Source organism: Staurois parvus, unplaced genomic scaffold (genome assembly GCF_062004578.1).
Source record: "Staurois parvus isolate SC_StPar_1 unplaced genomic scaffold, SC_StPar_1.0 ptg000151l, whole genome shotgun sequence".
Taxonomy (NCBI): Eukaryota; Metazoa; Chordata; class Amphibia; order Anura; family Ranidae; genus Staurois; species Staurois parvus.
In genome coordinates, this window is record NW_028317947.1 from 14,472,302 (window position 1) to 14,497,585 (window position 25,284).

The window sequence follows — 25,284 nt, forward strand, 5'->3', positions numbered from 1 at the left end:
CCTCTTCTGCACATACTGCCCCGTCATATCCTCCACCCTCCTCTTCTGCACATACTACCCCTATTATATCCTCCATACTCCTCTCCTGCACATACTGCCCCCAGTCATACCCTCCACCCTCCTCTCCTGCACATACTACCCCCATAATATCCTCCACACTTCTCTCCTGCACATACTTCCCCCAGTCATACCCTCCTCTTCTACACACACTACCCCGTTATACCCTCCACCCTTTTCTCCTGCACATACTTCCCCCAGTCATACCCCCCAACCTCCTCTTCTGCACACACTACTCCCATAATGTCCTTCATACTCCTCTCCTGCAAATACTGCCCCCAGTCATACCCTCCACCCTCCTCGTTTGCACATACTACCCCCATAATATCCCCCATACTCCTCTCCTGCACATAATGCCCCAATCATATCCTCCACCCTCCTCTTCTGCACATACTACCCCCATAATATCCTCCATACTCCTCTCCTGCAAATACTGCCCCCGTTATACCCTCCACCCTCCTCTCCTGCACATACTTCCCACAGTCATTCCCTCCACCCTCCTCTTCTTCACATACTACCCTCATAATCTCCCCCATACTCCTCTCCTGCACATACTGCCCCCAGTCATACCGTCCACCCTTCTCTTCTGCACATACTATCCCCATAATATCCCCCATACTCCTCTCCTGCACATACTGACCCCTGTCATACCCTATACATTCCTTTCCTGCACATACTGCCCTGTTATACCCCCCACCCTTCTCTCCTGCACATACTACCCCCATAATATCCTCCATACTCCTCTCTTGCACATACTGCCCCCAGTCATACTCTCCATCCTCCTCTTCTGCACATAGTACCCTCATAATCTCCCCCATACTTCTCTCCTGCACATACTGCCCCCTATCATTTCCTCCACCCTTCTCTCCTGCACATACTGACCCCTGTCATACCCTCCACACTCCTTCCCTGCACATACTGACCTGTTATACCCTCCACCCTTTTCTCCTGCACATACTACCCCCATAATATCCTCAATACTTCTCTCCTACACATACTGCCCCAGTCATACCCTCCTCTTCTGAACATACTACCCCCATAATATCCTCCACACTCCTCTCCTGCACATAATGCCCACTGTTATGCCCTCCACCCTTCTCTCCTGCATATACTTCCCCCAGTCATACCCTCCACCCTCCTTTTCTGCACATACTACCCCCATAATATCCTCCATCCTTCTCTCCTGCACATACTGCTCCCAGTCATACCTTCCAGCCTCCTCTTCTGCACATACTACCCCCATAATATCCTCCACCCTCCTCTCCTGCACATACTGCCCCCAGTTATACCCTCCACCCTTCTCTTCTGCACATACTGCCCCCCGTAATATTGCCCATACTCCTCTCCTGCACATACTGCCCCCAGTCATACCCTCCACCCTTCTCTTCTGCACATACTGCCCCCATAATATTGCCCATACTCCTCTCCTGCACATACTGCCTTCAGTCATACCCTCCACCCTTCTCTTCTGCACATACTGCCCACTGTTATACCCTCCACCCTCAATATGTAGTATATTGTGTGTAATATATATATATTGAAGATACTGAAACACATACTGTTCATTCTTGGACAGGCCAGTGACTAGACCACTTTACACATTAAAAGAACTCTTTGCTATGTTAATTTTATTCAGGTCACCTTGGTATTTGGGGAATAGCCTGTTTATCTACCGTAATTAGACATTCCAAAGGGTACATCGTATATGTGATTTGACCATACAAGAAGTATTTATTGATGGTAATTAGACTCCAGGGGGTAATTCATGGGAAATGGTGAAAGGGTGACTTGTGTATCTGGTAAACACTATAGTGACAGCAATTGTTATCTATTAATGACAAGTGAAGTCTTTTCATGTAAGATCAAAGTGGCCAATCGGAGTGCTTGCCATTGTACTGAATGGGAAAATGTGTATGTTAAGGAAGCGTATTTTTTTGGTTAAATGTGACAGAAGACAGGTGATAGGAGACAGGTGACAGGAGACAGGTGACAGGACACAGGTGACAGGAGACAGGACACAGGTGACAGGACCCAGGACACAGGTGACAGGACACAGGTGACAGGACACAGGGGACAGGACACAGGTGACAGGACCCAGGAGACAGGACACAGGTGATAGGAGACAGGTGACAGGACACAGGTCCCAGGAGACAGGACACAGGAAGGTTCTCTGAAGGGTTCTAATGATTGCCTGTCATCCACCTTGTCGGTACCTCCGTTGGGAAAGAGTTTTTTTTTCCCTGTCTTTAATATGGGAGCACAGGTACAGATCATAACTCACATTATTGCATGCATGGAAGCTACCTAGGTGCATATTGTAGATCGGACATATGTTGGACGGTGTAGTATCTCTATGCTTGATATGAAGTATCTTGAATGGGACATTGAGAGCTGTTGTTCATTGTAATATTTACAAATATTCAGCTGGATTTCTGTCATCTGTAACAAATATCTTTATCCGAATAAATGCATCTCTCTGGAAAATAACTATTGGTTGCTGCGGAAAAAGTACATTTATAAATACACCCTGGTCATCCGGAGAAGGGTTGGATTTCTGTTTGATATGAAGAAATCTTTAGTAATCACCCGGATTTATGCTGGCTGGCTGTCTCTCTGGAAAAGAATTGTCTAAATAATATTAGAAGACAACATCCTCTTCTGCACACACTACCCTCATAATCTCCCCCATACTCCTCTCCTGCACATACTGCCCCCAGTCAAACCCTCCTCTTCTGCATATACTACCCCCATAATATCCCCCATACTCCTCTCCTGCACATACTGCCCCCAGTCATACCGTCCACCCTTCTCTTCTGCACATACTATCCCCATACTTCTCTCCTGCACATACTGACCCGTCATACCCTCCACACTCCTTTCCTGCACATACTGCCCTGTTATACCATCCACCCTTCTCTCCTGCACATACTACCCTCATAATCTCCCCCATACTCCTCTCCTGCACATACTGCCCCCAGTCAAACCCTCCTCTTCTGCACATACTACCCCCATAATATCCCCCATACTCCTCTCCTGCACAAACTGCCCCGTCATATCCTCCACCCTTCTCTCCTGCACATACTGACCCGTCACACCCTCCACACTCCTTCCATGCACATACTGCCGTTATACCCTCCACCCTTCTCTCCTGCACATACTGCCCTGTTATATCCTCCACCCTTCTCTCCTGCACATACTGACCCGTCATACCCTCCACACTCCTTCCCTGCACATACTGCCCTGTTATACCCTCCACCCTTCTCTCCTGCACATACTACCCCCATAATATCCTCCACGCTCCTCTCCTGCACATACTGCCCACTTTTATACCCTCCACCCTCCTCTTCTGCACATACTTCCCCCAGTCATACCCTCCAACCTCTTCTGCACACACTACCCCCATAATATCCTTCATATTCCTCTTCTGCAAATACTACCCCCAGTCATACCTTCCACCCTTCTCTTTTGCATATTCTACCCCATAATACACTCCTCTCCTGCACATACTGCTCCCTGTCATACCCTCCACCCTCCTCTCTTGTACATACTGCCCACTGTCTTACCCTCCACACTCCTCTCCTGTACATATTGCCCACTGCTATACCCTCCACACGCCTCTCCTGCATATGCTGCTCCCTGTCATACCCTCCACCCTCCTCTCCTGCACATGCTGCTCCCTGTCATACCCTCCACCCTCCTCTCCTGCACATACTGCTCCGTCATACCCTCCAACCTCTCCTGCACATACTACCCCCTGTCATACCCTCCAACCTCTCCTGCACATACTACCCCCACAATACCCTCCACCCTTCTCTTTTGCACATACTACCCCCTCAATACCCTCCACCCTTCTCTCCTGCACATACTACCCCCTCAATACCCTCCAACCTCCACTTCTGCACATACTACCCCCTCAATACCCTCCACCCATCTCTCCTGCACATACTACCCCCTCAATACCCTCCACCCTTCTCTCCTGCACATACTACCCCCTCAATACCTTCCACCCTTCTCTCCTGCACATACTGCCCCCTCAATACCCTCCACCCTTCTCTCCTGCACATACTACCCCCACAATACCCTCCACCCTCATCTCCTGCACATACTACCCCAATACCCACCATACTCCTCTCCTGCACATATTTCCCCTGTCATACCCACTTTTGCTAGTATATGTAGTTCCTCATGGTTGCAGTCTCACTGTATATGGTCTGATGAGCATTCAAGGATCAGAATACAGAAAACTATAGGAATTGAGTAAGTAGGGCAGATGCTGAAATCCATGATGAAAATCAGATGCTCAGTAGGAAAGCTCTGTTCTCAGGATAAGTGTGTGAATGTTCATATTTGACTGAAGTAGAAAAACTACTGCCAAATATTCTTTCACTGAATGTTTATTACATGGTCATACAAACCCATTTTAGTCCTCAGCAGATACATATTACATGCTAAAATACATAGACATTTATTATTTTTTATAACTGATTGTGAAAAAATAGTTCATATGGCTTTCTATATTGCAAGAAAGTATATCATAGAACACCCTTATAAGTTCAGCTTCAAGCACTCCACCAGGAATCCTTTAGGAGGCACCAATGGACAACAGAAGGCTAATCCAAAGAGGCAGTGAAAAAGGTAATTTGAATGTGCAAAGTACAGAAGCTCAACCAATCGGATGGAAGCGTGCTCCAGCCAGAACTGTGAAAAGAGGAACATTACTTTGAACATTACCTTTGCTCTGCATTAAAAGGAAATAGAGGTTTATTTTTTTGCGTGTGTTCAAGACAAAAAAAAAAAAAAAATTAGACCTATATCGTAAAATGTATTTCTTGATGTCTATTGAGATTGATACAGGAATGTAGCTGTAGTAATTTGTGAACATTTGGCAGTTGTTCTCGTTCCTGTTTTCTAATGGTGCATGATTGTTCTCCTCAACATTGGTTATTGAGGTTCACCACTCTTTCAAAGAGTAGTTTTCCCCTCAGTGGTGATTATCTGTCCTGGTCTGGAACCCCAGGTTAATCCTCAGTGTCCTTTCTTTGGTCGTTTCTGAATGAATTTCAAGAAGTGGATTTTATGCTAAGTCCAAAACCCTATTTTCTTCCTTGCTCGTTAAGGGAATACCAGATTCAGAGAAAATTGTGATGTCAAACAGAAGGCGGGTAACAGTACAAAAAAAAACCACTAACAGGCCCACATGACAAAACAACAAAACTTGGGTCTGTCTGCAGTCAAAACCTCAAAAAGCCTCTTGAGGGACCTTCCACCTGAAGATGGCATTGGATGAGATCTGTCGGATAAAGCTTAGAAAAAGTGTGAAAAGATGACCAGGTGGTGGCCTTGCAAATCTGGGAAATAGTTGCCTGATGACATAAACCCAAGCGGCACTCAAGGATCTAGTAGAGCACAGGTGTCAAACTGGCGGCCCTCCAGATGTTGCAAAACTACAAGTCCCATGAGGCATTGCAAGACTGACAGTTACAAGCATGATTCCCAAAGGCAGTGGCATGATAGGACTTGTAGTTTCGCAACATTTGGAGGGCCGCCAGTTTGACACCCTTATAGTTGAGTATGCTTTAATGATGAAAGGTGGAACCTGATCCTAAAGACCATAAGCTTGAACAATGACCTACCCAAGAAATGGTGGAACAAAAAGCTGGTTCCCCTTTATGTGGACCATCAGGGATGACAAAAAAACGTCAGTCTTTCTAATGGAAGCACTGACTTTGAGGTAACTTGCGTAACACAAACTACATCCAGACAGTGCAGAGAAATACTGTTCTGATATACTGGGGTTTATTTACTAAAGCTGGAGATTCCAAAATCAGACTCCCTTCTGCATAGAAACCAATCAGCTTCCAGGTTTCATTGCCAAAGCTTCATTGAACAAGCTGAGGTTAGAAGCTGATTGGTTTCTATGCAGAAGGGAGTCTGATTTTGGACGCTCCAGCTTTAGTAAATAAACCCCACTGGGTCTGAACACAGAGGTGGCAGGAAAAATGTCCTGACTGAGCCGAGAAGCCAAGCTACCTTAGGAATGGTGGAGGCTCTGGGTCTCAATACCATCTTATCTTGTGTAAGACTAAAAAGGGTTCTTTACAAGAACTGTGTCCCTCAATGAACTTCAAAAAACAAAGATTTTATAGTAAGTACAAACATTTTCTTCATCGCCTATTGAGGATCATGGGAAAGTACTAATTCTTAGCTATTTGGGATCCCCAAAGGCAGTACATCTGAGGACGAGGAAACAGCCACCGAGAGGTCCAACTGACTCGGAAATCTTACTGCAAGAGGTGTCTGATGGAGTCCACAACTAAATGATGGCTATATAAGAAAGAGCAAATAAAATATGAAAATTGTCACAACCTAGGAAAAGACACCAAGGATCACCCTGGAGTTGCACCAAGGCTCAACATGGAGACCAGAAGAGGTATTTACCACTAAGGGAAAACTTCTAGCTGAAAGAATGGTAAAGAAGAACCAATCATGCACCATGAGAAAAGTTTGAACAACAACTACCAAATGCTTAAGAATGATTAGAATCCTGTACCCTTTAAGGGACAACGAAGAAACTTAATTATGGTCAAGTAGTTAGGACATATTAAACAAAAATATATCACGTTTACCATTTGTAAGCAGCAGATGAAGTTCTAGTCTGCCGGTTTTACTTCTATGTTATGAGAATGCCAGCTATACTGCTCTACTGTAAACACTTAAGCCGGCCACCAACCATACATGGATCGATCTCAGTCCGTTCAGCAGGGACTGGACGAAATTCAATCCATTTATGGGCAGGCTGGTTGCACCCGTGTTGATCCATTGATCAACTTGGGTACAACCAGCCTGTCGGATTTTATACATGCAACTACTGCCAACGTCTACAGCCACTAGAAGTAATCATTGTGATCTGCCACCTGGGAAGTCTCCCTGCTGGCACAGCACAATAGAGATTCCCCTATCGACACTGATGGTGTTGCTGAAGGAACGGAACGACTTTCTTTCTTTCCACCCGTGGTGGAAGGAAAGAACGTTGAATCATCTATGGCTTGCCTTACAGCTGAATGATTCAGAATAAGAACACAATACCTCTTCCTAGCCTTTGTCTTCTCATACAGCCCTGTATGTAGTTTCATTGAAAAAGAAGCAGTCAACAAGTAACTGCTGCTAGGCTTTCCTATTAGAAAGCCCACTAAACCCTGCAAAACTATTATGGAAGCATCTTTTATTAAATGTTTATTTGTAAAACAGAAATTTTATACAGGTCATGGAAAAATATATCAAGGAGTAGTTTATCTAATTGTAAACTATAAGCAAAAAAGATTCCCTTTAATTATTTCATGATTATAATTTTCAGCATCCATAAAAGTGGTGCTTTGTTGCCGGTATGTTTTTGAGTTGTGAAGGACATCAGGGCACCTTCAGGAACCCCATACAAATGTGAGAACATACAAGCTAGACACAGGTGGCGAACTGAATCCACAGTTCCAACGCTGCAAGGCCACAGTACTAACCACTAAGCTTTCAAAGGAAATCGTTTGATCTATTAAAATTGTGCAATAGGTTTTGACAACTCTGATGAAAAATAAAATATTACTTTTCAGTTACAATAAATATATAAATACAAAGTGTTAAAATACATTGTTCAGTTCTCTGTCTGTGGTTAAAAAAATATAGTACCTGAAGATTTTGTTTCAAAGCCAGGGATGTGTAAATGCATGCTGTAAATGTTCTCCAATGCGTGCCTGGATTTTTGGAGTCTAGGCATTGACAACTGCCAACACAACCAACCCACGCATTGTTAAAAAAAAAAAAAAAAAAAAAAAAAAGAAGACTCTCTCAATTAACTGAAAATATCCACATGAGATGATGGCGGGATGTGACGACCAAATACTCAAATCACCCTAACTACTACATCATGAAAGGCTGGCCAGGGCTGTCATCACCCATCTGTGTTCGTTATAACTGTAGACCATATATGCCTTTGTCAAAAGTGAAAAATCTGAGGCACGCGTTAGATGTAAGAAAAAGAGTATATCTAATAGAAGATAAATAGTGAAGAAATAAAAAAAAAAAAAAAAAAGGACCTCAAGTTTATGTTAAATGTAAGGAAAAATGGAAAATAAAAAAAGTCCATTGTAGACAGTCTTAAAAATGAAACTCCAGGCAAACAGCCAATTACACCATTCAATACATACAGTATATGTTTATGGTTTTACCTGCCAGAGGTGATTTGTCATTTTGGGCAGCCATTCTTGCAATACCTACTTGTGATCCAGGCACCAATGCTTGGATCACTTCCAGTTTCGGACCTCCACTCCCATTCTTATTATACCTACTTGTGACCCAGGCCCTAATGCCTGGATCGAGTCTGGTTTGGGACCTCCACTTCCATTCTTGTGATACCTACTTGTGACTTGGGCACTAATGCCTGGATCAAGTCCGGTTTCAGACATCCATTTCCATTCTTGTGATACCTACTTGTGTTCTGAGCACAAATGCTGGGGTCAAGTCTGGTTTTGGACCTCCAAAGAGGTTGAGATGTACAGATTGGTATATGTCCCACTGCTGTTCATTGGACAATGAAGGAGCATCAGCACACTGGTGAAGTTATTACTATTCTCGCTTTGCTGCTATATGGATAATTAACACGCTTATATAGCTGTATTTAAAAAAACACATTTAAATGATTATTACTGCAATCATACCTGCAATAAAATGAGTTTTTTTTGTATCAGTCTGGAGTTCGATCTACATATATTATGTATTGCACTATATCCTCATGCATAAAATTGCTATGTATATCTATGTAGTTATATACCTTGTGTGGGAGCTAACTATAAATATGCCATAGTCTGGACCTGCATGGTGGTTGCGAGGGGTATGCAGTATATTAAAGCCCAACGGAATTCTTAGTTTACACAGCTAAATAAATGTAAAATGCATCAAATGCTCCATTAACACTCTCTACTGAGCCCAGGTCTCGTAAAAAGTGGGGGTGCTCCTTGACACGTCGAGATAAAATGGTCACAGGTCTTAGAACTTGCTCAGTTGTTATAAAGTCAATCTTTGAACAAATCATTTAGGCAACGCTAAAACCTGATACTAGGGTTTCGACCACCTACAGCTCATTATAACTGCACCCCTTGCTATTGTTTTTGATTGCTTAGTATGATCCAGTGTGCTTCCACTAGGCAGACATTTCAGGTGTTTCTTGCTTTGTAGGATTACTAGAGCATTCTAATAAAAAAATATTGTGAGGTATTTCAAAGATGCATTGTCATGCTTTAGCAATACATGTGGAAATGTTAAAAAGTCATTATTAATTATTGATTCGTGTAGAGCTCTGAAGGCCGAGAACATGTAGTTAGCAAAACTGAATCTGTCCATTGACCCTTCAGAAGACATAAGGTTTGAACACTGGCATGAAAAGGTCAACTTGCCAGCCCAAAAGAACTGAGGCTGAAAGTTGACATAACTGCATAGTTTAGGATTGATCATAGACATCAAGCCTAGTATATGAGGCTTATAGTAACTATTCTAACCTAAGGTGTCCATGTGATCTTTTTTATTTTTAGAACTTGTTCAAAAGAGCTTGGAGATACTGTGCAACCACATCAGCAGATTCCCAAGGGACTACTTTAGCTTTAAAGGATCCTTTCTGCTTTTCTTCCATTTTTCGTATCAACTTGTGCATGGGATAACTCTTTCGAGGGAAAGTGACGTCTGTGGATGTGAAGATGACGGATGGGCAGAAATCATTGGCTCCATCTCCAACGTACAACAGACTTTCAAACTTGACTCCTTCTTGAGCCCTTTCAGTGAGGTATTCAGTCAAGATCTTCCTCTTGCACATGTTTGCTGGACACTGGGGGCAAGAATGGGTGTGATATGGTCCTAGAGTCAAGTATCCACTCTTCTCCATCGTAGTAGGGTTGCTAATGACCCTCCGGAAGAGAGAATTATAGCCATTGCTTTTCAGATTGCTCTCAATCCCAAACATGTTGGCATCTGAAATTAAGATAATCTCAAATCGATCTTGGTTCTTGAGCAGGAATCTAAAGAGGGTAGGCATTCCAGGAGAAAGAGGGATCTTCTCGTACACTGCTTTGAGGTCAGTCAACTTCACACCTTTATCTCCAAGGTACTTAAACACCCTCTGCATATACTGGTTGTAAAAGCCCTCTTGGAAAGTCTCACGCAACCAGTCAGGTAGCTCTTCTTCGGGTGCCACCTGAACCACTGAGTCGTCACTGTTCTCATTGACAATGGTTTCATCAAAGTCGAAAACCAGGAGGTATTTAAGTCTAGATGCCATCTTGATGACCTACACATCAAAGAATACAAGATGTCAGCATTTGTTCAAAGAGAAACAGCATTTAAGCAGGAGTCTGGATTGGTCTTGTTTTTGACACATTAAAATAGTTACATGGCTCAGACAAATCATTCAGTTTAAGGCATGAAACAGTCATAAAAGCCTTCACTGACACTGTTCTTGTACGTTCATGTTGTGGATATGTATCAAAATAAGTTGATCAAAGTATCACTGTTTAAATATTAATCAACCATATCTCAGCTGTAAATCCATCTAAACATTGGGGCACACCAGCAGGCATTGAACCACATGGGAAGTGCTTTATTTTTACCAATATACACCTTCTTACCTTTAGTGTCATTTGACTTTTTTTTCTCTATTTCTTCAGCACGGCCAAGCTGGAGCAGGTTATGTATCCTGTGACATCATCTCAGCCTTTCTAGACCCTCCCCTAAAGCGGTACAAAGCAGAGTGGAGCTGTCAGTTAAGGATCTGATCCGCCCACCAATGGCTTGGGGAACATCAGATCCTAGTCTAACAGCTCCAATCCCATGGTTTAGGATGGAAGGGGGGGGGGGGGGGGCTGAAAAAGTTGAGGGACATCACAGAACATTTGACCATCTCCAGGCACCCAACTCTCCCAAAGACGAAAAAAATTCTCAAGCAATACACATCAAACTGAGCATGTGCAGAATGACTCCTAGAGCTCTGTACTATCAGCAGATGGATTGGGGACAGTAGAAAAAGGGGAGGATCAGGGAAGACAGGATCAAACATCCTTGTTACACAATGCAGAGGATTAACCCCTTAGGTTCCACAGTGAGGATAACAAGCATGCTTTACTGCACATACAGACTGATTTTACTGTTGTGGGTTTAGTAACACTAAGTATTAGTAAGATTTTAGACTTAAACACTTTAAAGCAATTCTAAAAGGTTACTTTTTTTTTTTTTTTTTTTAAATAACAAACATGTCTATACATGCCTTTAAGGAGGGGTGGGCTCCCTCAGGTTCACCTGCCCTTGGTCTATCCATTAAATACATGTGCCTCTACTATGGGGGCTCTCAATATTTGTAGAGTTAGGACCACAGAATATTGGGGTGCCGTGACGTGGCTCTGTGGCTTACATATGTATTTGCAAATGTGTGCTAACTAAACCCCTGTTTTCAATGCATACTGTTAGGTTAGTTCGGCTAGCTGGCTGGCAAATTGAGCTGATAACTTTCCTTTCTTTTTTTTTGACATGCGTTGCCCGTCCATGTGTTCCTTGCTGTAGAAGCCAGTTATAGACTGGGGCAGTGGCCATTTTTTGTACATGTCTATAACTTACCTACTGTATGAAGTGGTTTTGCACACAGCAGTCTGGTTCCTCGTCTTCTCGGGTCCCCCGCAGGCTCTCCTGGCCCCACCCTCCTGTCAGGTGCCCCCAGAGCAAGCAGCTTGCTATGGGGACACCCGCTGCTCTGTATGTCCATTCACACACGGAGCCGTGACTTGGCCCCGCCCTCATCTCTCTCCTCATTGGATGACTGGCTGTGATTGACAGCAGCGGGAGCCATCAGCTCAGCCAAGGAGGAGGCAGAGACCTGGAACAGCTGAGGCTGTCATGCACATTGCTGGATCGCATTGAGGCTCAGGTAAGTATTGAGGGGGCTGGGGGCAGAAGGTTTTTTACCTTCATGCATAGAATGCATGAAAGCAAAAAAAAAACATGAACTTTTACAACCACTTTAAGTATCACTGCTTATCCCTCAATCCGTAGACTAAACGAGCATTTAACCCTTGCAGTCTAGGGGGGAGTGCAAGGGTAATTTTTCTGCTGTCCTTATTAAGGAAGAAAAAAAAAAGAAAAATGTTAAGGAAAGAAAGAAAGCAAAAAAAGGAAAAGATAGAAAGAAGGGAAAAGTGAGAAAGCATTTCTTTAATATTTAGTGAAATATGAAAAGCTCAGACTTCAGATGAGAGACAAGGACAGGTGCTGGGATGTTCCTAAATTTATAATAGTGCTCACCCTGCAGAAGGCTAAACAGGGAAACGGGAAATGTTCTGCAAGCAGGCATGTACTTTAGTGGCAGATCCAGATATCATACAAAGAGAATGCAAAAACATTAAAGGAGAACTGCATAACTATACTATATCAATATTCCATTAAATAATAGAGCAGATGTGACTATATATTGTAATCAGAGTGGTATTAGATAGTAGCCATATGGCACATTTGCAGACGTTCCTCATGAAAATGGTCAAAAACAAAGTGGCCTTTTTATGACAAGGACCAGGAATATTCCAAGCAATTTCAACCACCTTATAACAACCTTCTGACCAACTCCTTTGATGGTTTCATGGTGTTGACAGAAACCATTGGTGGTCATTTGCATTGATCTTTTTGGTAGCTGAACTTGTCTGAAAGTATCCATGTGTATAGCCTACAGAGAAACCATAGATCTTTAGACCTGGACATCTACTTGAAGGCCAGGTTCTCCAGCAGTCATACACATTTTGCATATACACCGCAAGCCTAAAACTGCAATTTCATGGTGTTGATAGAAACCATTGGTGGTCGTTTGCGTTGATATTTTTGGTAGCTGAACCTGTCTGAAAGTATCCATTCTCCTACAGAGAAATCATAGATCTTTAGACCTGGACATCTACTTGAAGGCCAGGTTCTCCAGCAGCCATACACATTTTGCATATACCCTGACAGCCTAAAACTGCAATTTCATGGTGTTGATAGAAACCATTGGTGGTCGTTTGCATTGATCTTTTTGGTAGCTGAACTTGTCTGAAAGTATCCATGTGTATGGCCTACAGAGAAACCATAGATCTTCAGACCTGGACATCTACTTGAAGGCCAGGTTCTCCAACAGCCATACACATTTTGCATATACACCGCTAGCCTAAAACTGCAATTTGTGTTTGTATGAATGATTCATAGACAGAAACTATGATTGCATTGCTGTTTCCTGCTGCAGGGTGTCTCTTCATAGGAACAATGACTGCGTAATGCTTAAACAACATCAGTTTTCTACAAGTCTTGCTACACCAGTCCTAGAGTTGTTGGGCATGCTTATCCAGTAATGGCAGTCCTGTACACTTTTTTTCACCAATGACTGCTTTATTTCTACTCCAAGGCATTAATCTATAGGTAGAAACCATGGTTAAAGGGTTAGCCCAATCAAAACTCATACTTCTGTTTTTGTTGGATGCTAGAGAGTCAAACCATCTAATAGTTTCTTCATTCCCTAGGGGACTCTGTTGGTGAGATCCCTGTGCTCAGTTCCCTATTTTGGCCATTTTATAGAGCTCTCACTTTCCCTGCTAGATGTTTTATTTATTTGATACCATAGAGAATGTAACAGGAGTTTCTGGAACACACAAAGATGGGCAGGAACACCCAGACGGCCAGAGCTGGAAATTGTACCAGACAGCTCACACTGTTGGAGTATTCAAGATATATAAGAAGTCAGGGACTGACTAAGACTTCCAGGATCCACCTTTGCCTAAAATATAACTTTTGAGGAAACTAGTTTTTTTTATTAATTATTGTATATAAATGATTATATAGCCATCTCTGATGATTGTACAAAAAAACATTTTTTTGCCAATACTGCAATTTCAGGTCAACAACAGTTCCAAAACCATACATCAGCTCCATCAATATATTAACACCTTATCAGTTGGGCTCAATGACCAGCAGTTCTACCTTGTAATACTAGGGTCCTTGGTTTGTATCCCTTGTGTCGCCTGATCAGACTGACCCTGGTATGTGTATGCAGGTGTGATATGGACCTTAGATTCTAACACATCTACCGCAGTCCTTTTACCATATCTGCCTTTTTAAATATCCATTCAGAGCTGATAACTGTCTCCGTTTTACAAGAAAAGCCCCAGGTTTGGATATTCGTTTCTGAAGCTGTTTGCCCCTAGAAATGTCCCTGATTTTGCATGCTGATCAGTTTGATCCATGGCATAATAAAATTATTGTTTTTAGAAAATGAATTCATATTTGTCCTTGTCAATTAAGGTGTTGGGTCTTACAACACAGAATATCAATACAGAGGGCAGTTCCAATGATAAAGAAAGGGATGTATTGTCACCTTACATCTGTGTTCTTCTATATCAACCTTTCTCAACCTTTTTAACATGGAACGCTTGAAATATCTTTCAGGTCTCAGGAAACCCCTGACAATAAATATTATATTTACAGCTCATGGTACATGAGCCTGGAGGTCAATAGGAAGAATGATTCTTACATTGCTGGTCATTGAGAAGAACATCCCTTACATTGCTGATCAATTGGAAGAATGTCCTTTAAACTTGTGGTCAATAGGAATAATGCTCCTTACATTGGTGGTCAGTGAGAAGCATGTTTTTTTACATTGGTGGTCATTGATATGAGCGTCCCTTATACTGGTGGTCTTCAAGAAGAACAATCCTTATATTGGAGGCCAGTGGGAAGAATGTCCATTACATTTGAGGTGAGTGGGGAGAATGTTCTTTAAACTGGTCATCAATGGGAAGAATGCTTCTTACATTGGTGGTCATTGGGAAGCATGTTTTATACATTGGTGGTCATTGACAAGAATGTCCCTTACATTGGTGGTATTTGGGAAGAACACTCCTTACATTGGAGGTTAGTGGGAAGAATGTCCTTTACTTTGGGGGGTCAGTGGGAAGAATGCACCTTACATTGGTGGTCAGTGGGAGGAATGTTCCTTACATTGGTGGTCAATGAGAAGAATGTCCCTTACAATGGTGATCATTGGGCACAATGTCCTTTACATTGGTGTTCAGTGGGAAGAATGCTTCTTACATTGGTGGTCATTGGAAAGCATGTTTTATACATTGGTAGTCATTGACAAGAATGTTCCTTATAGTGGTGGTTTTTGGGAAGAATGCTCCTTACATTGGAGATTAGTGGGAAGAATGTCCTTTACATTTGAGGTCAGTGAGAAGACTGTCCCTTACAATGGTGATCATTGGAACGAATGTCCCTTCCACTGGTGGTCAATGGGAAGAATGTTTCTTACATTGGTGGTCACTGGGAGGAATGTCCCTTACTTTGGGGGGGTCATGGGAAGAATGTACCTTACATTGGTGGTCACTGGAAGGATTGTCCCTTACATTGGTGGTCAGTAGGAAGAACGCAACTTACATTGGTGGCCAGTGGGAATAAAGCTATGTGTCCCATTCACATTACAATGCAACCTAGTGATGGGCAGCAGCAGGCTGTGATAAAATGCAGAAATGCTGCATTTTATCGCAGCACACTGGCAGGAATAGCACTACAATTTTAGGCACAGCAGTGAATTATGCCACCCGACATTGCAGTGAGTGAAATGTACATTTTGAACACTTCAAATAGAGCTCATACAAAACAAAAAAAAGGGATCCTTGTGATGTGTTGAATCGCACACTACACTGCTCCCTAGCACAGCCATCAACAGAGAGCTGTCGCAGCAGTAAAGAGCTCTGACAGCTCTCCATATGGTATGAATTCACCCTACGCAATGTCCCTTGAGCTGATTTATTTTATTTTAAATGGGTAGTAAACCGCAAAATAAAAACAAAAAATATCCTCCCCCTGCATAATGTGCAAGTATGCATCGCATATTAGCACATTATGAAAGACCTACCCGAAAACAAAGTCCTCTGGCGTCTCGCTGTCACTGCTGACAGGGCTTCTATCTTCACCAGGTCTTCCTTCCGATTCACAGGGCTCCAGTCATTTGGATGACATTACTCGCGTGACACAGCTCTCTTAATTGAAAGCATGCCATCCATTGACAGCACAGTGCGCATGCGCCGGCGTATCCATCGCATACTAGCACATTATGAAAGACCTACCCGAAAACAAAGTCCTCTGGCGGCTCGCTGTCATTGCTGCCAGGGCTTCCATCTTCACCAGGTCTTCCTTCCGATTCGCAGGGCTCCAGTTATTTGGATGACATCACTCGCGCAACAAAGCTCTCTTAATGGACAGCATGCCGTCCATTGACAGCACAGTGCGCATGCGCCGATGAGGTCACCGGCTGCTGCTGAATTAAATATCTCCTAAATGGTGCACGTTATGTACCTACAGCTAAGTCCTAATATAGGCTTTGTAGGTACAAAGTAAAGAAGCAGACTTTAGTACTGCTCTAGGTTTTACCTAAATCTAGGCTTTAATTTACAAATAATTAGTAAACAATGAATTCAATCTGAAAATGTTGTTTTATGTCCTCTACAGATATGTCTTTATAGTAAAATTAGATCTGGTCCTAGAGACTGAAAATTGTGCATGTGGATCCTGCCATGGCAGATCATTCTTTGCTGTTACTGTCCTTCAAATCCAGCATCTGGTGAACTGAGCTTAACCACTGCTATCACTTGACAATTAATAATTAACGTGGAGGGTGCGCACCTCTGCCACAAGGTATCAGCCATACAGTATCACATAACTGCAGAGAAAAATTCAAGCACACTTTGCTGCTGATCTGTTGAGCCTTTCTCAACCTTTTCACCGCTGATGAACCCTTGATATCATTTTTTAGGTTCTTGGGGAGCCTCTGCTAAAACGAATTATACCCCCAGCTCATGGTGCACTAGTGTGATCAATAAGTTGACGAAAGTTTTAAAAAAAGAATAAGTGAAGTGGCATACCTAGCCTATTTGCCTGGGTAGATCATTTTGTTAAGAACCCCCTTCAAAACTATTTTCAGTAATTTTTTTTAATAAATGATAACCGCAGAAAAGAACATGAGACAGTAAAAATTGTGAAGTATTTTGACATTAGTGGTCATTGTAGAGGTGACCCCTTACACTGGTGGTTGGTAGAAAATTGCCCCCTTGCATTGTTGGTCAGTGTAGCTGGGAAATCAATCCTACATTGCTCCATGATCAAGGAACCCCTAGCAACCTCAAGACAAAACCCTGGTTGAGAAAAATTGTGCTAAAGTGTAGCTGTCACTGAAAAAAAATGGGGGATTCCTTGTTGAAAATGCTAGTCGCTTGGCCACAATCTGGATTACTGGCCATGATAGAAAAAAAAAAAATCAGAAATCCTGATGAGTATACTTAGTACTTGAGGAATTATCGAAGCCAAAGTATCAACCAGGAAACCAGACACTTTTCAGAAATAGAGATTAACCATGGCAATCTATGTGTATTTCTCCTGACAGGTTTCCTAGAAAAAAGATCAGTGTACTCCAAGGTGAATGTCTGGACACACAGTTTCTGTTTTGAGTGTATGCCCCTGGGCCTAATTATCTATTGGCTTGTGTCTCCTAGGAGTTCCAATGGTGACATCTCTATGCTTGCTCTTTCAAGACCAAGCTTGGGACTTTGTTAAGGAGATCTGGTTCCTCGGTTCCCAAAGAGATTCCAGAAAATACAAGCCATAGCTAAAATACCTGTTCCAGGTGGGCTAATCCTTTAAACATAAGCTATGGAGCACCATTTAGTATATTTTGCACTAGCATTTTCAGAAGAAGAGATTAGCAGTTGCATTGTACGTATATCTCTCTTGAAAGGTTTCCTAGAAATAGATCAGTCCACCTAGAACAAGTCTTTCGGTTATGGCTTCTGTTTTCTGTAAACTCTCTCGGAACCCAGGAACCAGATCTCCTTGACAAATATGATTATCTGGGTGGACAGTTTTGGTTTTTAGTGTATGCCCCTGGGTTTAATTATCTAAAGGCTTGTGTCTCCTAGGAGCTCCGGCAGTGACATCTCTACACCTGAGCTTCTGAAAACGGGCTGGGAATGTCGAGGACAGCTTGTTTCTGGATTCCCAGAGAGATTACAGAAAACACAAGCCATAACTAAAATACCTGTCCTGGGTGGAATAATCCATTAAACAAAGATCTGTCTACCCAAAGGAGATTACCAGGGTGACCAGTTTTGTGTCTGAGTGTATTTAAATAGGTCTAATTATTTAATGGCATGCATCTCTTAGGAGCTTTGGCAGGGATATCTCTACACCAGAGCCCTCAAGACCAAGGAACTTCATCAAGGAGATCTAGTTCCTGCGTTCTCAAAGAGATTTAACAAAACCCATAGCCATAGTAAATTTTAAATTGAAATGTTTCGTTTTGGAAATGTTTGTTTGATTTTCTAATCAAATCAACGTTTATTTTTTCACCACAGTGATGAGAAAATGTGAAGAGGGGAAAGAAATTTTTTTCTCGCAGGAATTTCTAACAGTGCATGTGGTTTTTGTTCAGGAAATTACACATAATCCAAAATTGAATGTTAAAAGCAAATTAACATTTGAAGTACTCAAATTACATTTGCCCAGTTACTGAATGTACAAAGAATTTTCCTACGAATGTTCTATGAACAAACAATCTACTAGCACTAGCATGTTCAAAAAAAGAGATTAGCGGTGGCACTGTATGAATATCTCTCCTGACAGGTTTCCTAGGAAAAATCAATCAACCTCATGGTGATTATCAGGTTGACACAGTTTCAATTTTGATTGTATGCCCCTTAAATTACCTAATGGCAGGTGCCTCCTAGGAGTTCCAATGGTGACATCTCTACACCAGAGCTTCCAAGACCAAGCCTGAAGCTTCATCAAGGAGATCTGGTTCCTGAGTTTCCAAAAAGATTACAGAAAACCCAAGCCTTGACTAAAATACTTGTTCTAGGTAGACTAACCTTAGGAGCTCGAGGGGTGACATCTCTACATCAGAGCTTACAAGACCAAGCTTGAGACTTTGTCAAGGTGATCTGGTTCCTGGGTTCCCAAAGAGATTACACAAAACCCAAGACATAACTGAAAAACCTGTTCTGTGTCTAATCTTAGGAACTCCAATGGTGACATCGCTACACAAGAGCTTCCATGACTAAGCTGTGGATATCATAAAGGTCATCCATTTCCTGGGTTCCTGAATAGATTACAGAAAACCCAAGCCATGACTAAAATACTTGTTCTGGGTGGAGTAATTTTAGCAGCTCCAGTGGTGGCCTCTCTACACCAGAGCTTACAAGACCAAGCTTGAGACTTTGTCAAGGTGATCTGGTTCCTGGGTTCCCAAAGAGATTGCAGAATACCAAGCCATGACTGAAAAACCTGTACTGGGTGGACTAATATTAGGAGCTCCAATGGTGACATCTCTACACCAGAGCTTTCAAGACAAAGCTTTGGACTTCATCAAGGTGATTTGGCTTCTGGGTTGCCAAAGAAATTACAGAAATCCCAAGCCATGACTGAAAAACCTATTCTGGGTGGACTAATCTTAGGCACTCCAATGGTGACATCTCTACACCAGAGTGTCCATGACCAAGCTGTGAACATCATTAAGGTCATCCATTTCCTGGGTTCCTAAAGAGATTATTATTATTATTATTATACAGTATTTATAAAGCGCCAATAGTTCACTCAGCGCTGTACATTACAAAGGGGGACAGAACATGTGACAGAACAATACCAATACAATGCAAAACATGAGGGGATCGAGGGCCCTGCTCTTTCGAGCTTACAATCTAGAAGGGATGGGATAGTGGTACAGGAGGAGATAGCTGTGGGGGATGGAGTGGTAGGAAGAGTGGAGGAGGTCAGCAAGTTAGCAGGGGGTGAGGTAGGCTTCCCTGAAGAGATGGGTTTTCAGGGTGCGCCTAAAGGAGAGGAGAGTAGGTGATAATCTGATGGGTTGGGGCAGGGAGTTCCAGAGGATGGGTGACACCCTGGAGAAGTCCTGGAGGCGGGCATGGGAGGAGGAGACCAGGGAACTAGAGAGAAGGAGGTCTTGTGAGGAGCGGAGTGTGCGTGTTGGGCGGTACTTGGATATTAGGTCAGTGATGTAGTTCGGGGCAGTATGGTGGACAGCTTTGTACGTCAGTGTTAGGATTTTAAATTTGATCCGTTGCGCAATCGGAAGCCAGTGGAGGGATTGGCAGAGGGGGGTGGCGGAAATGGAGCGGTTGGAAAGGTGAATGAGTCTGGCAGCCGTATTCAGGATCGACTGAAGCGGGGATAGCCAGCGGCGAGGCAGGCCAGTGAGGAGGGAGTTGCAGTAGTCGAGTCGTGATATGATGAGGGAGTGGATGAGCTGTTTAGTGGTTTCTGGGGTTAGGAACGTGCGGATTTTGGCGATGTTGCGGAGGTGGAGTCTGCACGAGTTTGTTAAAGATTGGACTTGGGGCTGGAAGGATAGGTTGGAGTCCAGAATGACACCAAGTACTCTGGCCTGCAGAACGGGTTTGATATTGGCGTTGTTGGATGTGATGTAGAAGTCAATGGGGGGTGGGGTTCGGGCTGGGGGGAAGACAAGGAGCTCGGTTTTGGAGAGATTCAGTTTAAGGAAGTGGAGCGACATCCAATCTGATATGTCGCTCAGTAGGTGTGTGATTTGGGCAGAGACCGAAGGGGTGAGGTGGGGGGTTGAGAGATAGATTTGTGTGTCGTCGGCATAGAGGTGGTAGTTGAAGCCGTGAGAGTGTATGAGTTGGCCAAGGGAGGAGGTGTAGATGGAGAAGAGAAGGGGCCCAAGGACAGAGCCTTGAGGGACCCCAACAGAGAGGGGGAGTGAGGGGGAGGTGGTAGCATTATAGGTAACGCTGAAAGAGCGTTGTGACAGGTAGGATGAGAGCCAGGAGAGAGCAGAATCTCTGAGGCCGAGGGAGTGTAGTATTTTGAGGAGGAGGGGGTGGTCAACTGTGTCAAAGGCCGCAGAGAGGTCAAGGAGTAGGAGCACTGAATAGTGGCCATTAGCTTTGGCGGTTAGAAGGTCGTTGGAGAGTTTGAGTAAGGCGGTTTCGGTGGAGTGTAGGGGGCGGAAGCCAGACTGTAGGGGATCGAGGAGGTTGTTGTCGTTGAGGTGAGAGCATAGGCGGGTGTAGACGAGACGCTCGAGGAGTTTAGATGTAAGTGGGAGCAGGGAGATGGGTCTGAGGTTGTTCGGGTCATTGGGGTCCAGGGAGGGCTTTTTAAGTATGGGGGTGATGTGTGCATGCTTCAGTGGGGAGGGGAAAGTGCCGGAGGAGAGGGAGAGATTAAAGATGTGGGTGAGGGAGCGTAGGATGGAGGGGGAGGGAGGTCGTAGGAATTGTGAGGGGATAGGGTCGAGGGGGCAGGTGGTGAGGCGGGCATCAGAGAGGATCTTGGAGACTTCCTCAATGGTAGTAAGGTCAAAGGTGTGGAGTGTTGGGGGAGCTTCAGTATGAGGAATGTAGGGTGGGGTGGGAGTGGAGGTCAGAGCAGTGGTGGGGCCGTGGGAGAGGGGTGATGAGGGGGTAGCTGAGTGAGGGGGAACGGGGTCGGAGGGAGTTTGAGCAGTGACGAAGTCCCTGCGGGTAATGTCGAGGGGGAGGGGGGATGAGGGGGTAGCTGTGTGAGAGGGGACGGGTTGAGAGGGCGTGTGAGTTGCGGCAATGTCCTTGCGAATTGTGTCAATCTTGTTTTTGAAGTGATTGGCAATCTCAAGGGCGGTGAGCGAGGTGCTGGGTGGAGGTGGGGGTGGAGAGAGTAGAGAGTTGAAGGTGGAGAAGAGTCGGCGAGGATTGGAGGAGAGGGCCTTGATGAGGGTCAGGAAGTAGGCTTGTTTGGCTGCGTGGAGGGAGGAGGTGTAGGTGCGGAAGGCAGATTTGTAGCAGGTGAAAGCTTGTTGGGATTTTGTTTTGCGCCATAGTCGCTCCAGGGCACGACTGCGTCGTTTGAGGGTTTTGGTGTGATCAGTCTGCCAGGGCTGGAGCGGTCGGAGTCTGATGTTGCGTGTGGTTAAAGGCGCTAGTGAGTCAAGGGCTGCTGACAGCGCGTTGTTGTAGGCAGTCATAGCCAAGTCGGGGCAGGACAGGGGGAGGATGCGGTCGTGGAGTTGATCAGCTGCAGAGTGGAGGGGGGCAGGGTTAAGGTTGCGGAGGTTACGGCTGGTAGTAGTGTGACATTTGGAGGGGTAGGCGTTGGAGGACGAGGAGATAGAGAAGGTGATCAGGTTGTGGTCAGAGAGAGGGAAGGGGGTGTTAGTGAGGTTGTGGGGAGCGCAGCGGTTGGAGAAGACAAGATCAAGGATATTACCGTCGGAGTGGGTGGTGGATTGTATGCACTGTGCAAGTGCAAAGGAGGAGGTTAAGTGGAGGAGACGGGCTGTGTCCGGGTTGTCAAGGTTGACAGGGATGTTGAAATCCCCAAGAATGATGGTGGGTAGCTCAGAGGAGAGGAAGAAGGGTAGCCAGGAGGAGAAGTCTTCCAGGAAGCGGGGTATGGATCCAGGAGGCCGGTATATCACAGCAATCTTCAGGGGGGTTGGGGAGAATAGTCGGACGCAGTGGGCCTCGAAGGAGGAGAAGGATAGGGAGGGGGGGTTTGGGAGGACTCGGAAGGTGCTCCGCGGTGACAGGAGCAGACCAACCCCACCACCTTTACGACCGTTAGGTCTGGGTGAGTGGGTCCAGGTGAGACCTCCATAGGAGAGTGCAGCAGGGGAGGTAGAGTCAGTGGGCTGGATCCAGGTTTCCGTGATCGCCAGGAGGTTGAGGGAGCGGGAAACAAAGAGGTCGTGGATGGCGGTAAGCTTGTTGCACACCGATCGGGCGTTCAGGAGTGCACATGAAAACGGGGGGGAGATTTTAGGGAGCAGGGGGACAGATACTAGGTTGCGGTAGGACATGGCGGCGGGAGGGTGTTGTGCGGGTGAGGGAGGTGGTGGAGGGCCAGGATTCGGGGAGATGTCTCCCGCGGCTAGGAGGAGGAGAAGGGTGAGAAAGGTGGCATGGGAACGGGATGTGCAGGAGCGTGAGAAACTCCTAGTGGAGGTGTTGGGGTCAGTGGGAGAGTGGAATAATAGGAGGAGGTGGTGGGTGCCATAGAGGGGCGAAGGAAGCAGTGAGGACACAATGTACAAATGTTTAGGAGGAGCAGAGGGATATAGTGAATGGATTTTGGGAATGGAGGAGAGGAAAATGAGAAGGAGTAGAAGAGGCATTGTGGGGGGTGATGAGAGCAGTAGTAGGGAGATGATAGCAATGAGGGGGAGATGTGCAAGTTTTGGGGTGGAGCAGAGGGGTAAAGAAATGAGATTTGGGAACAGAGGATAGTAGTATGAAGAGGAGGAGTGTATTATATAAAAGTACACAGAGTGGGAGTCAGGCATGTAAGAGATGTTTCCCAGGGTGTTTGCTTGCAGTCTGTCCAGCATTCAGTAGAGTTTCTTGCTGTTGTTGTGTCTTTCTCCTGCTTTAGTTCAACTGCTGTGTTTAACTGCTTCGCACTCTTTCGAAACCGCACTCCGTCAGAAGCAGCACCCCCATCAGAGACTGTGCCCCCCCATCAGAGATCTCCCCCATGAGCTGATCTGAATTTATAGGGAGATGCTCAAATGAGCATTCAACTCCACCCCAATTAGAAGCTGATAAGGCTCACATGAATGTTGGGGGATGTCTCATAGGAACCAGGCTACAGTCGTAAACTGGGTGCAACTGAAGGTGAGGACTGCTCAACATACACACAAATATAAAATACACCATTTGTTCTGAATATAACAGGAGTGAAAGCGATTTTGAGTTAGGAGCAGAGGCAGGAGAGGTGCATTTACCCAGGGGGAAAACAGCAGGAGTCAATGCGTTTACAGAGATTACAGAAAACCCAAGCCATGACTAAAAGACATGTTTTATGTGGACTAATCTTAGGAGCTCCAGTGGTAACAACTCAACACCAGAGCTTCCATAACCAAGCTGTGGACATCATTAAGGTCATCCATAAAGACACGACTAAAAGACATGTTTTGGGTGGACTAATCTTAGGAGCTCCAATGGTGACATCTCTACACCAGAGCTTTCAAGACAAAACTTTGGACTTCATCAAGGTGATTTGGCTCCTGGGTTGCCGAAGAGATTACAGAAATCCCAAGCCATGACTTAAAAGACCTGTCCTGGGTGGACTAATCTTAGAAGCTTAGAAGAATGGTGAGCTTCAGAAACCAAGCTGGGGACTTATTCAAGGGAGATCTAGTTCCTGGGTTCCTGAAGAGATTACAGGAAATCACGCCATGATAAAAAGCCCTGTGTTAGGTGGACTAATCTCAGGAACTCAAGTGGTGACATCTCTATACCAAAGCTTCCAAGACAAACCTTGGGAATTGATCAAGGAGATCTGGTTCTTGGGCTCCCAGCTATATTACAGAAAACAAAACCCAAAGCTAAAAGATTTGTTCTAGGTGGACTAATCCTTTAAGTAGAGACCTTGGAGCACCATATTGTCAATTATGGTGTACAAACCCTTTGAGAAAAGACCGAGAAGCCCTTTACAACCAAATCATCTAAATTGGAAAACTGTTCTGCAAAAATATGGGTTTAAAAAAAAAAATCTAGAGAACATGGATCTGTGATCAGACATCCGACATGCATTGAAAGACAAGGATTTTTCCCATGGAAGTCATCCATACTATTAGGACATTGATGAGCCTGTCTCTGGCAATGAGGGACATTTCCAGGGACAGCATTTATCTTCAGCACCTGAGATGGTCTATGTAAAGCCATTACTTGCTGCTGGCAGCCACTGTCATTGAGCAATGGCCCCTCCATAGCCCCCTGATGCACCAATAACCTTGCCATTCATACACTTTAATGGTGACACCCCTGTTAGCATCACAATGGAGGTGTATGCTCCATACACTGACATCTGATGTCCTCTCTCCTGGCTCCATGTACAGTATGCTCCATCCCTGCACTGTCAGCTCTCACTCCTTGCTTTGCCCTCTAGCAAGTTAACCCCCTCGCTGCCCCCAGTGGTATCTCCCCCTGCCTCTTCTACCCGTGAAGGTCAGGATGGACCAAACCAAATATGGGGGTGTTGGGGAAGAGTATCTTACGTTGTGTTGGTTAGGGCTCCGCTCTTCTGCCGGCTCAGCTGATGTCCTCTCAGTGCCCCGTTATCTTCTCCGGTATCTTATATCCAGAGGAGACCAGAACCGGCTGCACCGCGTCACAGCCCCAG

The 25,284-nt window shown here is 44.6% G+C and overlaps 1 protein-coding gene across 1 annotated transcript; it reads right to left on the bottom strand.

The window, feature by feature from the left end:
* Nucleotides 1–4,435: 4,435 nt before the first annotated feature.
* Nucleotides 4,436–25,284, bottom strand: PHOSPHO1 (phosphoethanolamine/phosphocholine phosphatase 1). The gene is made up of 2 exons (XM_089674486.1): nt 25,160–25,284; nt 4,436–10,381 (listed from the first exon to the last, which is right to left on the bottom strand). The coding sequence occupies exon 2, from the start codon at nt 10,370–10,372 to the stop codon at nt 9,629–9,631; it is 744 nt and encodes a 247-aa protein (XP_089530612.1). The 5' UTR covers nt 10,373–10,381; nt 25,160–25,284; the 3' UTR covers nt 4,436–9,628.

What these genes read in the sequence shown, in the direction of transcription:
- PHOSPHO1 (XM_089674486.1), bottom strand. Translation starts at nt 10,372, where the DNA reads ATGGCATCTAGACTTAAATACCTCCTGGTTTTCGACTTTGATGAAACC.